Consider the following 14,840-nt stretch of genomic DNA (forward strand, 5'->3'; position numbering starts at 1 on the left):
ATCCGGCAAGGTAGTTGCCAAGTATGTTGGGGGCAAGCACAAGGGGTCAAAGACTTGTGTTTGGGTACCCAAAGTTCTTGTATCTAATGCCAAAGGACCCAAAACCATTTGGGTACCTAAAGTGAAGAACTAAACTTGTTTTGTAGGTTTATGCATCCGGGGGCTCAAGTTGGATCATCGACAGCGGGTGCACAAACCACATGACACGGGAGAAGAAGATGTTCTCCTCCTACGAGAAAAACCAAGATCCCTAACGAACTATCACATTCGGGGATGGAAATCAAGGTTTGGTCAAAGGATTGGGTAAAATTGCTATATCACCTGACCATTCTATTTCCAATGTTTTTCTAGTAGATTCATTAGATTACAATTTGCTTTCCATTTCTCAATTATGCAAAATGGGCTACAACTGTCTATTTACTGATGTAGGTGTCACTGTCTTTAGAAGAAGTGATGATTCAATAGCATTTAAGGGAGTGTTAGAGGGTCAGCTATACTTAGTAGATTTTGATAGAGCTGAACTCGACACTTGCTTAATTGCTAAGACTAACATGGGTTGGCTATGTCACCGCCGACTAGCCCATGTTGGGATGAAGAATCTTCATAAGCTTCTAAAGGGAGAGCACATTTTAGGATTAACAAATATTCATTTTGAGAAAGACAGGATTTGTAGCGCATGCCAAGCAGGGAAGCAAATTGGTGCCCATCATCCACACAAGAACATCATGACGACTGACAGGCCACTGGAGCTCCTACACATGGATCTATTCGGCCCAATTGCCTACATAAGCATCGGCGGGAGTAAGTACTGTCTAGTTATTGTGGATGATTATTCTCGCTTCACTTGGGTATTCTTTTTACAGGAAAAATCTCATACCCAAGAGACCTTAAAGGGATTCTTGAGACGGGCTCAAAATGAGTTCGGATTGAGGATTAAAAAGATTAGAAGCGACAACGGGACGGAGTTCAAGAACTCACAAATCGAAGGCTTCCTTGAGGAGGAGGGCATCAAGCATGAGTTCTCTTCTCCCTACACGCCACAACAAAATGGTGTAGTGGAGAGGAAGAATAGAACTCTACTGGACATGGCAAGAACCATGCTTGATGAGTACAAGACTTCGGATCGGTTTTGGGCCGAGGCGGTCAACACCGCCTGCTACGCCATCAACCGGTTATATCTACACCGAATCCTCAAGAAGACATCATACGAACTCCTAACCGGTAAAAAGCCCAATATTTCATATTTTAGAGTCTTTGGTAGCAAATGCTTTATACTTGTTAAAAGAGGTAGAAAATCTAAATTTGCTCCTAAGACTGTAGAAGGCTTTTTACTAGGATATGATTCAAACACAAGGGCATATAGAGTCTTTAACAAGTCCTCTGGACAAGTTGAAGTTTCTTGTGACGTTGTGTTTGATGAGACTAACGATTCTCAAGTAGAGCAAGTTGATCTTGATGAGATAGGTGATGAAGAGGCTCCGTGTATCGCTCTAAGGAACATGTCCATTAGGGATGTGTGTCCTAAGGAATCCGAAGAGCCTCCAAATGCACAAGATCAACCATCCTCCTCCACGCAAGCATCTCCACCAACTCAAAATGAGGATGAGGCTCAAGTTGATGAAGGAGAAGATCAAGCAAATGAGCCACCTCAAAATGACGTCAATGATCAAGGGGGAGATGCAAATGATCAAGACAAGGAGGATGAAGAACAAAGGCCGCCACACCCAAGAGTCCACCAAGCAATCCAACGAGATCACCCCGTCGACCCCATCCTCGGCGACATACATAAGGGGGTAACCACTAGATCTCGTGTTGCACATTTTTGTGAGCATTACTCTTTTGTTTCCTCTATTGAGCCACACAGGATAGAGGAAGCACTTCAAGATTCGGATTGGGTGGTGGCGATGCAAGAGGAGCTCAACAATTTCACTAGGAATGAGGTATGGCATTTGGTTCCACGTCCTAATCAAAATGTTGTAGGAACCAAATGGGTGTTCCGCAACAAGCAAGATGAGCATGGTGTGGTGACAAGGAACAAAGCCCGACTTGTGGCCAAGGGATACTCCCAAGTTGAAGGTTTGGATTTCGGTGAAACCTATGCACCCGTAGCTAGGCTTGAGTCAATTCGTATATTATTAGCCTATGCTACTTACCATGGCTTTAAGCTTTACCAAATGGACGTGAAGAGTGCCTTCCTCAATGGACCAATCAAGGAAGAGGTCTATGTTGAGCAACCTCCCGGCTTTGAAGATAGTGAGTACCCTAATCATGTGTATAAACTCTCTAAGGCGCTTTATGGGCTCAAGCAAGCCCTAAGAGCATCGTATGAATGCCTTAGAGATTTCCTTATCACTAATGGATTCAAAGTCGGAAAGGCCGATCCTACTTTATTCACTAAAACTCTTGAAAATGACTTATTTGTATGCCAAATTTATGTTGATGACATCATATTTGGGTCTACTAACGAGTCTACTTGTGAAGAATTTAGTAGGATCATGACACAAAAGTTCGAGATGTCTATGATGGGGGAGTTGAAGTATTTCTTAGGATTTCAAGTGAAGCAACTCCAAGAGGGCACCTTCCTAAGCCAAACGAAGTATACTCAAGACATTCTAAACAAGTTTGGGATGAAGGATGCCAAACCCATCAAGACTCCCATGGGAACCAATGGGCATCTCGACCTCGACGAGGGAGGTAAATCCGTCGATGAAAAGGTATACCGGTCGATGATAGGTTCTTTACTATATTTATGTGCATCTCGACCGGATATTATGCTTTCCGTATGCATGTGTGCAAGATTCCAAGCCGACCCTAAGGAAGCTCACCTTACGGCAGTAAAACGAATCTTGAGATATTTAGTTTATACTCCTAAGTTTGGGCTTTGGTATCCTAGGGGATCCACATTTGATTTGATTGGTTATTCGGATGCCGATTGGGCAGGGTGTAAAATCAATAGAAAGAGCACATCGGGGACTTTGCTAGTTCTTGGGAAGATCCTTGGTGTCTTGGGCTTCAAAGAAGCAAAATTCCGTAGCTCTTTCTACCGCCGAGGTCGAGTACATTGCCGCAGGACATTGTTGCGCGCAACTACTTTGGATGAGGCAAACCCTTAGGGACTACGGTTACAAATTAACCAAAGTTCCTCTTCTATGTGATAATGAGAGTGCAATCCGCATGGCGGATAATCCCGTTGAGCATAGCCGCACTAAGCACATAGCCATTCGGTATCACTTTTTAAGGGATCACCAACAAAAGGGAGATATCGAGATTGCATACATTAATACTAAAGATCAATTAGCCGATATCTTTATCAAGCCACTTGAAGAACAAACTTTTAACAAACTTAGGCATGAGCTAAATATCCTTGATTCTAGGAACTTCTTTTGTTGATTTGCACACATAGCTCATTCATATACCTTTGATCATATCTCTTTCATGTGCTATGACTAATGTGTTTTCAAGTGAATTTCAAATCAAGTCATAGGTATATTGAAAGGGAATTGGAGTCTTCGGCGAAGACAAAGGCTTCCACTCCGTCACTCATCCTTCGCCGTCGCTCCGAGCCTCTCTCCATCTTTGGGGGAGAGAGCATGAGTCCAAAGCAAAAGGACTCCATCTTTGGTATAATCTTCACTCATTTATTTATGACCAAAGGGAGAGAAAGTAATTCTAAGGGCTCTAATGACTCCGTTTTTGGCGATTCATGCCAAAGGGGAGAGAGTATTAGCCCAAAGCAAAAGGACCGCACCACCACCTCATTTTAAAATGGTTTTCAATTGGAAATTTCACATTGGTATCTTTTGAGTTCAAAAGGGGGAGATAGTAGAATTTTCAAAATTGATATCTTAAAACCCTCTTGAACACTAAGAGGAGAATTTCATTTAGGGGGAGTTTTAATTAGTCAAAGGAAAAGCATTTGAAACAGGGGGAGAAAATCTAAAATCTTGAAAATGCTTCGCAAAATCTTATTCATTTACCTTTGACTATTTGCAAAAGAACTTCGAAAATGATTTACAAAAGTATTTGCAAAAACAAAACATGTGGTGCAAGCGTGGTCCAAAATGTTAAAAATTAAGAAACAATCCATGCATATCTTATAAGTATTTATATTGGCTCAATTCCAAGCAACATTTGCACTTACATTATGCAAACTAGTTTAATTATGTATTTCTATACTTGCTTTGGTTTGTGTTGGCATCAATCACCAAAAAGGGGGAGATTGAAAGGGAATTAGGCTTACACCTAGTTCTTAATTGATTTTGGTGGTTGAATTGCCCAACACAAATAATTGGACTAACTAGTTTGCTCTAGTGTATAAGTTATACAGGTGCCAAAGGTCCACACTTAGCCAATAAAAGACCAAGAATTGGGTTCAACAAAGAGAGCAAGGGATAACCGAAGGCAGCCCTGGTCTGGCGCACCGGACTGTCCGGTGTGCCATCGGACAGTGTCCGGTGCACCAGGGGACTTCACGCTGAACTCTTCACCTTCGGGAAAGTCCAGAGGCGCTCCGCTATAATTCACCGGACTGTCCGGTGTACACCGGACAGTGTCCGGTGCCCCAGAGGAGAGCAACTCTGGACCTCGCCAGCTTCGGGAATTCGCTCCGCTATAATTCACCGGACGTGTCCGGTGTACACCGGACTGTCCGGTGTACCAGCAGAGCAACGGCTACTTCGCGCCAACGGTCACCTGCAGAAGCATTAAATACGCGCCAGAGCGCGCAGAAGTCAGGCACGCGCGAAGTGGCGCCGGACACTCTACAGTACATGTCCGGTGTGCCACCGGACATCCAAGCGGGCCCAGCAGTCAGAGCTCCAACGGTCGGAACCCAACAGCCTGGTGACGTGGCTGGCGCACCGGACTGTCCGGTGCACCATGCGACAGACAGCCTCCACCAAACGGCTAGTTTGGTGGTTGGGGTTATAAATACCCCCAACCACCCCACATTCAAGTCATCCAAGTTTCTCACCTTCCAACTACTTACAAGAGCTCTAGTATTCAATTCTAGACACACCCAAGTGATCAAATCCTCTCCAAATTCCATAAAAGCTTTAGTGACTAGTGAGAGAGATTTGTCGTGTTCTTTTGAGCTCTTGCGCTTGGATTGCTTTCTTCTTTCTCATTCTTTCTTGTGATCAATACTCAATTGTAACCAAGGCAAGAGACACCAATTGTGTGGTGGTCCTTGCGGGGAAGTTTTGTTCCCGGTTGATTTGAGAAGAGAAAGCTCACTCGGTCCGAGGGACCGTTTGAGAGAGGGAAGGGGTTGAAAAAGACCTGGCCTTTGTGGCCTCCTCAACGGGGAGTAGGTTTGCGAGAACCGAACCTCGGTAAAATAAATCTGTGTGTCACACTCTTTATTTGCTTGCGATTTGTTTTGCACCCTCTCTCGCGGACTCAATTACATTTCTAACGCTAGCTCGGCTTGTAGTTGTGATTAACTTTGTAAATTTCAGTTTCGCCCTATTCACCCCCCTCTAGGCGACTTTCAGTGGGTAAATGGTGCAACATCTGCAGAGTGTAAAACTAGTATATCAGTCGTGCTCACGGTCATGAGCGGCTCGGGCCTCTCACATAAGTAAATGATGGAATTAAATTTAACTTGTCATACATTGCGTTGTGGGATTCTCATTTTTTATCAGCTATTTAATTGGGTTGGTATTAACTTATACTTAGCAATTGCTAATAAAAATGTTGACCAACTTAATTAAAAGCAATGCTAAGCCTCAGCCATATCCTTGGTAGACCTTACACTAGACTTTTTTCCTACTTGTTGGGCGATGACCGTATTTGAGCTCACTCTTACTATAATCACACCAGGTCAAGATCAGATACCGCCGGAGGAAGATTTCCATGATGAGTTCGAAGAGGTTTAGGCCGTCGTCTCGTAGTCAACTGTGCCCGTGGAGGATCGTCGTCGTCATATGGTGTATTTTTTAGCTATTTTGTATAAAAAATATTTATGTATTAAAGATTGTGGCATTGATTTTTGTACACTGAGTCATGATATGTGGGAGACTTGATCATGGCCCGCACGTGAGATACATCTGAATTTGGTTTTTAATTCGGATGTGGCAATTACTATGGTTATAAATATATTGTTTTGAAACCAGTATTATGTACTTTATATAGTTAGGTAAATTTTACTGGTATTTATCAATATTGACATCAAATTACTTGCTCGCTAGACACAAATTCCTAGATCTGTCACTGATTAGGGAAGTATATATATATATATTTGGAACGGATCTTTATATTATAAGCTTGTTGCCACAATTAAGCTCATGTTTCGAGCACATGTTTGGGCAGGTGCAGGATTTGCATATTGGGCGCCGTCACCTGTGCCCATGTCTCGAGCACATCTGCACCCACGTATACGCAATCGAAGCTCACGACAACGAACCAGAACAGGGCCACATGGCCATGTATAAGTGTAATCACGAAAACTAGTGGAAATCGTAGAAAACTCTGCCTGTGGAAATCACAAGAATCTCCTGTCCGATTCGCTCGGTCGTGGCCGGGGCCGAGCAGACGTGATCCCTCCGCGACCGCGATCTATTCTTCAAGGTTCAGTGAACCCGAGAGTGCCTCTGCTGACCTAGTGTGAACGGCATATTATTTGGCGCACCACTGAACTGAGCCCGGTTGGTTTCCCGCCAGCGACGACGGCGACCTGCCTTGTCCCCTAACTGTTATCGCCGAGCTGCCCGTAACTTTCAGCCGCGATTGCCGATGAGTGTTGTGTTGGATTCTTCTTGGTGCGTAGTTGCTGGAAGCCACATCTTCTTGGTGTTGTAGTTCCATTCTTTTTTCCTTTCAAAAAAAGATAGAAAAAGATTGTCCTGTGTACTGTATCTACGTGGATTTTTAAAAATTCGCTCGCTGCAGTAATACCTATCGCTGTTAACATTTTTTTGGGTTTTCTTCGCCGATGTTTCCTCCCTCCGCTGTTCATGACGAGAGTTATACATTCACATTCATATGAAAGTGATGTCCATTGCGGGCGATCGATCGGCCATCCGCGATGCCAAAACCCAATCCATCCTCCCCCCCCTGCCATATCCGTGTCGATCAGCTCGGAACGCCGCCCGCCGCCCGCCGCCTGCCAGGCAACGTTCTAGACACTCCAACGGTGACCATGTATATGTGAGTAGCGATTTGGAGTGGACCTTTCTGGCTGACATGTTTGTCACCTTTTGCAGTTTGCGCGACGTACGGTACGGTAGCAATCATTCAGGCCGCCCGCCATCACTGCATTGAAGCAGGCAGCTGCAAAGTCTGAACACACCAAACGGTCCGTTTGTGTTGTGTTTCACCAATACAAGCAACTTACAGAATCAGTTAGCTAGCTCTGCTCACCTTCTCGCTCGGAGGACTGGAAACATGATCGGGACACGATGGTATCACTTGCTTGCCTATCTCGGCAGTCGGCACTGGCCAGTATCTGTACCTCATGGAGGTGCAACAAAGTTTGTAGTACCTACTACTACTACCTACCAAAGAAGCCCAAAACTTTGACAGCACTGGTTAATGGGGGGAACAAATATAATACAAGAATCCATAAGACTGATCCATGCATGAAACAACCCTAGGGTCTACCGCGTAACTACTAACTAACATACCTAGCCTGTCCCATCAAAGAATGCACTAACTGTTCCTGTCCAAAACTGAACCATAACCTAACATGCAGGGACCCTTGATGGCATCACTATTATATGAGACAGTGCAAAACATGCTTTAGTAGTTCGAATAGCACAAGCCTAGCCTAGCTATATGTTGCAGCCCAGGAACAACCAGCCCAAGCATCCAAAGATACGAACAGGCCTCCATCTACAGTGCAGTGCTCGATCTGCAACCATGTAGCCGCCCTCGAGGAAGCTAGGGAGACCTGTGGTCTGGCTTCCACGTTGAGAGCGCCAGCACGATGCGTCCTTTCCACCCTTGCAGTAACCACCTGTTGTCTTCGTCGATGAGGAAGTCCTTGTGGTAGCACCTGACCTTCTCGCGAGCACGCTTCATGATGTCCTGGTTGATCGGGAGCTGCCTGAACCCAGCTCTCTGATACCTCACCTGCCACTGCTTGTATGTCTCGGGCCTCTCCATCCTTTCCAGGCCCTCGCAGGAGATTACGTTGATTGCCTCTCGACCGAACAGTGCTGACTCGATGAGCAGCCTCTGCTCGTTGTCCCTCGGGATGTTCGTCTCCAGCATGTCAAAGATGGCGGAGTAGTGGTATAAGGCCTCCCGGAAGCGAGACGCAAAGAAGGGTGCGTTGTAGGAGCCATTGATGATCCCATGAATGAACAGATGTGGGTTCATCTTCCTGATTGTGCTCAAGACCATGTTCCTTGGACTCTCAGCCACCACGCTCTCGTCCATCAGTGTCTTGAATTTGAACATGCTGTTCACGATCAGCAGCTCGTCCTTGGCAATGTGGAGATCCTCTATCTGAACCGCCTCGAACCTAGATGGAATGGCTCGGAACTCGAAGGGCACATTGAAGGTCTCAGCATAATCTTTTAGATACCTTCCGGTCTCCTCTATGCGCTCTGCTGGGCGAAAACCAGGGTGCGGCGTGTCGATTGCCGTGATCCGGAGTCTCGGAGGGCCACCAGGCCTGGTAGAGAGCCGTTGAATGAGGCACGGCCACTGAAAGCCGTAGTATATACCATAGTCCACGATGTGGACTTTCTTCGCCTTCTCCACAGCATTCATAATGGTTTGATTGGCAAAGAAATGGGAGATCTTCTTGAATGGGCAAGCTGCCAAGTAAAGCTGGTAGGCTTTCAGCACATCGGTGCAGGGAAACCTCGTCATTATAAGAGACTTGTAAATCTGACTTCCATTGCCAGCAAGCCTCGCCTCAAGGCCGTTGGCGAAGCAGTGCGCCAAACGCTGGTCACCGTCGCCATTGGGCGATGCATGCTGTCTGATCTGCTTCAGGAGCTCAGTTGCACCACGTCGATCATCGGTGGCCACAGACTGAGCACAGTGGACGAGGAGAGTCTCCAAGTCAACCACCTCCTTCTTCGGCTGTTTCTTGCCACGGCCCTTGCCATGTCCGGACCCTTTTCCATGAACCCCGTGTGAATTCTTTGCCACGTCATGCTGCAGGGCTTCACGGAGTTCCTTGACGCCTTTTGAACATGTCTCGCCATTGCACAACAAGACCTTGTCCATCATCTCCCGCACAAGGTGATCAGTGTCGATAGCGGGTGCTGAATGTTTACTGCGCCTCCCTTCCTCTGCATCCAAGTCATCACCATAGAAATGCTTCTTTCCTCTGTGAATTTCTGCCTGAACATCGGCCTTCTCTGCCTTGACCTCTGCAAACCTGTTCTCCCCTTTGATGTTAGCCACCAAGCTTGTAACAGATGCTGGCTTCTCAAGATCAATCACAAGCTTACTCTCGTCAGGCAGAAACTTGCTTGCTTCTTCGAACCCACGGCAGAACTGCATAGCCTGCTGGCTTTGCACGGCAAAATCGGTGAAGCCAACATCTGGCATGACACCAGGCGAGCTCAGCAACGACTCAAAGCCGTCTGATATTGTAGCACAGCTGCCGTTGGATGACGCGAACGACGACGGGTTGCTGTGCAGCTGGTAGAATTCCGTCGAGTCGTACGGCCACGCGCCGCCTGCATCCACCACGCTGCCCTCAGGGCTTAGATCCTGGTACAGCTGTGGTGGCTGCAGGAACGCGGCCGACGGGAAGTCGAGCGCCGGCGTCAGCACGGCGCCAAAGGCGTCGGACGCCGCCGTGGCGGTGGCGCAGGTGCAAGAGCGCGCGCTGTAGCAAGAGTTCCCCACACTGCTGCCGCCCGGGCTCTCCACCGCGCTGCCACCGGAGCTCGAGGGCCGCTCGGCGAGGATCTCGAGGAAGGGCTTCTCGGCGGCGAGCACCGCGGGGTGCTCCGGGTAGTGCTCGAACTTATCGTCGATGTCCTCGGCCATGAGCATGCGGTTGATGTAGCCCAGGACGATGTCCGAGAACGCCTCCGAATCATCCGGCTGCCCCACCGAGGGCGGCGCGGCGGACACATCCCTCGGCGGCGACGCGCGGTTGGTCGGGGCGGGCGGGACCACAGTGGTAGGCGCGACATTCAGATAGCTTCCGCCGCCGCCGCCACCGCCACTGCCCGCAGCCAAAGTAATCCCATCAGACGACAGGAACAGCAGCGACTCGAGCTCCTGCGCCGTGAACCCATTAGCGGCGGCGGCGATTTGGGGGTAGACTAGCATGTGGCTGTCGCGCTTGGATCCCGGCAGCAGCGCGCACGGCTCGTGCAGGCCAGCGTCCATGACCATGGATATGGACTCCGCGCCCCAAAACCACCAGCGCGGCGCATAAAAATGCACTGCTGGCTGCGACCTGGCGAATGCAGGGAAATACAGCTAGAAGAATGAGAACTGGAACCCGAAGAAGATATCCATGTCCACGAGCTGAAACGCGCTGACTAATCCGACGGATCAGTGGCCGTACGGAGCCGCGCCGCGGCTCCGCTCGTGGAGATGCGCGAGCTCGTCAAGAGTGCGTACCTGCGTGCGACCCGGACCGGGAGGGAGGCGAGAGCCGAGAGAGAGAAGAGAGACCCGAGACGCGCGACGGCGCGAGACGGGAGGATAAGAGGAAAGGCGTAGAGAGGTGGACGGACGTGAACCAGTGTTTGCGAGAGGCGCAGAGGTGGCCGGACCCCGGGCTTTTGTATCAACACCACCGGTCACCGGGTGCGGGACTGCGGGGCAGGAATGTCGACACCCAGGCCCGCGCAGCCGAGGGGGTCTTGTCCACGCACGCTCTGCGGCGTGCGATCTCACACGGGCGGGAGGCGGGTCCGCGGGTGCTCGGGACGGCGCCGAAAGGCCACAGGCGGGCTAGACATTTAAGATTGGATATTCAAAAAATTAAAAGATTAAAAAAATAATGTTTTAACGTTATTTTATGTGATACATTATTAACAAATTATTATAAATCACCAAAATTTTAGATATTTAATGAATACCATGAACCCCTGGGCCCGCCTCTGAGGCCCCGGTGCACGGAGGGCGTGCCCGTGCCCCGCGTGAACGATGGTTCCCAGAAGCAGGCTATTTGGGCCGCAGGGATGTTCTGGGGGCGGGTGGACTGTGTCTGTGGACCGCCTGCGACTCGGTTAATAATCGTCCGAGTCCGAACTCCGAACTAGCAACAGGAAGTAGCCAGCGTTGTTTGCGTCGTGATCGTGACTGAGTCGTCCGTCTCCCGACTGTCTTTGGACACTTTGACTACCTTGACAGCCCAGCGACCTTAAGAATGGTTTTTTATGTTGCCATCACTTCGTGATTAGGGACTGTGGGTCCCACGTGTCGCCGGCTCATCTGCGCAGATGGCACGTGCGTTCTAGCATCTCCACGACTACCCCCTCAAAAAATCAAGTGGCTATCGGCCTCTGCCTCTCCGCGCGGAAATTTCACGGTCTCGCAGCCGTAACTGATTGGCGATGACATCATGTGCAGTGTGCACATGACAGATCTTGCCGGATTTATCACCGTGTGTGATTGCCTGGTTTGCGGCAGGGTGCGTGCGGGTCCACCGGTGCATGGACCGGGTCCACCGGTGTACGGGGTCCGGCTGCCTTGGCCGCCAAGTTCCTCTCTTCACAGCCACGTGGTGGTCCCGAGCTATCCACGCCGCTTCCACAGACGAGCGCGAGGCAGTGTGTGGCCAGGTCGCAGCCGAACGACACGTCAGCGAGTGGGCGTGCTGTGCAGGGCCCTCGCCACGTCGTCCTACATTCATTGCTTGCGCACGGCAGCACAGCGGTGGGCCTGGGCGGCACACGGCTACTCTACTGGTGTACCCAGACCGGCTATCTTGAAACTTACTCCCTCAGTCAAAAAATTGCAATCATAAGACTATGTGGTTGGCAAGGACGGACTATGATGAAATAGTAGAGGGTATATTTGCAACAACGAGCACTAAAATATCAGAGCGAGTGCATTTACCAAGCAGGAGACCTAATAAACAGAGATCTATGTTCTCGCTGGATTATTTTTAACTGTATTACTTATAACCGAGAAATGAACGGGACATATGCCCTCACTAGATTACACATATGTAATTGCATGTTCTAATCATTTCTATGTCACATGTGATGGTATGTGATGGTATAGAAGGATAAGATATTGTATCCGGGACCGGATCTACACCTCCAGCTATATACATATCGGTTTAATTCAATATAAAATAGTTAAGATGGAAGATAAATAAATTTAGTAGGTTTGGCCGGGTCATAGAAAAAATCTATATAAATGAGATAAAAGTGGCATTTAGAATGATAACTAATATATTACATTAAGTAAAATGTAGCGGTATAAGAATTGTTCTTTTTACACAGAGATAGATGAGTGTCATGCGGTTGTTTTATATATCAGTAGGTCACACTATTAAGGTCTAGTACCCTATCCCTGCTATCTAGAACATGCGTTTTTTTATACAATTTGGACTTCAATGTCGTAGTCATTATTGGACAGAAGATTAGAAGTACTGGCATCATGTGGAGACAGCTTTTGCTGCAAAAGAACATGGTATACGCACCATCCCGAATTCCCGATCCAGGCAAATACAGTGCGACTGTGCAAGGAGAAGAGTGGTGACACATGAATGCACAGTGGAATTGATATGCCACACCCCTCTAGCTACTAGCATCTAGCAACGACTCCGAGAGAGAAGCAAGATAGTAATCTCCCTAGTACACTGATTCCATAAATCTATAGGAGACTTTGACTCTTTCGTTCCGTAATCTCGATAGAGATTGTGGTCACCCATTGCCGAATATTTATGTATGATTCCAGCTGCAGCACATGCATGCATCTAGTGCACCGGGCCCCAAGGATTTCACCTAGAATTGTCTCCGTACAATATAAACGACACATACGAATAATAATCAGTCTATTTGGACTCTCTCCAACAAATAACACTAAGGTCCCGTTTATTTCCTTTCATTTTGAGGATTTGGAATCTTACTAGTGGAATAGACTATTTTTTAGAACGTGACATTATGTTAGAAAGTTAGGCATTTTTAGTTTTAATTTAATCCAGAAAATCAGTGCGATATATGTGATGACATGTATGTGCATGTGTGTATAACTACTCGCATAAGCAGTAAACAGCAATGAAACATGCACAAATACGAAGAACAGAGTGTACCCAGCGGAGGGACCGATGCTCAAGGCACCAGTGGCTCCATTCACACGAGACATCTCGTGTGTTTGTTCGATGTAGCCGTACGAAGTCGGTGCAGTAAGATGTACGCTGTGCAGTCCCTCGAACGGTCGCCGGGAAGAAGAACAGCAGCACGCGTCAACTCGGGAAGGCGACGAACAGCAAGCTGTGAACGAAGCAGCTGGACAAACAGATCACGCGAGCAGTCGCGAAGACGCTCCCCAAAAATCTGATCGCCCGCACACCCGTGCAAGTGTATCTCTGCGGTCGGTGATTTCGGAGGCCTGCTCTCCCACTCTCTCTGTGCTCGCAGAAGATGGGACGAGAATGTGTTGTTTGCAATTCGCGTGAGATAATTCGCGTAACTGGAAGAGCCCTCCCTCTTATAGGCGGTCAGAAGAAGGGAGAAGAACAACGGACAGAAACGGTCGCGCATTAGAACTGGAAACTGACGACAGTAACTGACGTCCGTTACTAGCCATAAGACCAAGGTCCGATCTACCACGAGCCACGAGCCACGAGCACGGGCACGGGCACGGCCCGGCCCGGCCCGGCCCGGCCGGCGGCGGCGGCGGCGCGCGCGCGTGTGGCAGTCCTTCATCCTTTTCTCAACTTCTCAATAGATGCACCAATGGTCCACCTATTTAAGTTGATTGATTTGTCCTTTGAACTTCCAATATGGTACTAAATAATTAGTACACCATAGCATTAAAGTGGGCCATTAGCATTGACTATTATTGAATATTAATTTGGGCCAAGCCCACATTAATCCAACAATCTCCACCAAATGCTAAGTCACACAAAAAAGCTCTCATCATCTCAAACGTTTGATATACTGGTGTTTCGATGGAGACTGTTAAGTTGAACATCCACCTAGAACTTAGACTACACTTGACCACAACTGCACAATGGACTAGGCCTTGAATTGGCAGTTTTGCGTGGAATGAGTTTCATCTAAACTCTTTACCAGTACTAGATTGTTGAACGCATCCCCTTTGGTTGGAGCATATAAGTCAAACTCCATAGCCTTTCATGGGTATCTAGAAACCACCCAGATCTCATAAACTGTGACTAGCAGTTAACCCATATAGGTATGTTCCTCTAAAGATGTTCTGTAGGACAACATCTTTGCTTCACAAAGCCACTTGGAACATATTAAGGTGTAAACACCAACCTACCTTACAGTAAGGAAAGATATGCATCTGAAATGAGCCTTATTAAGGGTCTTTCCTCTCAGTCTACCACTAGCTTGTTTCACCATTCTAATTCACGGGATCTCCGATCACATAGAACAGGTTACCACTATGATAAACTTTAGGTGGGTCTCATGCCCATCTCACTTGATGCACTATCTATCACACTACGTGATAGCCCCTTAGTAAATTGATCTGCCAGATTTTTAGACGTATGGACATAATCCAACGCTATTACTCCGGAGTTTCTCAATTTCCTGACAGATTTCAAACGCCTCTTTATGTGCCTTGTCGACTTCATATTATCCTTAGAACTGTTTATCTTAATTATCACAGTCTAATTATCACAGTTCATGGAAATAGCCGGCACAGGTTTTTCAACCACCGGTAAATCCATAAGGAGTTCACGAAGCCACTCAGCCTCAACTGAAGCGGTATCT

General features: G+C 47.7%; 1 protein-coding gene across 2 annotated transcripts; it reads right to left on the reverse strand.

The window, feature by feature from the left end:
• Positions 1-7,504: 7,504 nt before the first annotated feature.
• On the reverse strand, positions 7,505-10,866 carry LOC100279528 (SCARECROW-like protein). 2 transcript variants are annotated; one of them, XM_008674482.4, is made up of 2 exons: positions 10,543-10,866; positions 7,505-10,375 (listed from the first exon to the last, which is right to left on the reverse strand). In XM_008674482.4, exon 2 carries the CDS (start codon positions 10,309-10,311, stop codon positions 7,882-7,884), a length of 2,430 nt encoding a protein of 809 aa, XP_008672704.1. In that variant the 5' UTR covers positions 10,312-10,375; positions 10,543-10,866; the 3' UTR covers positions 7,505-7,881.
• Positions 10,867-14,840: the final 3,974 nt, after the last annotated feature.

The sequence above is a fragment of the Zea mays genome, chromosome 3 (assembly GCF_902167145.1).
Source record: "Zea mays cultivar B73 chromosome 3, Zm-B73-REFERENCE-NAM-5.0, whole genome shotgun sequence".
NCBI classification, from domain to species: Eukaryota; Viridiplantae; Streptophyta; class Magnoliopsida; order Poales; family Poaceae; genus Zea; species Zea mays.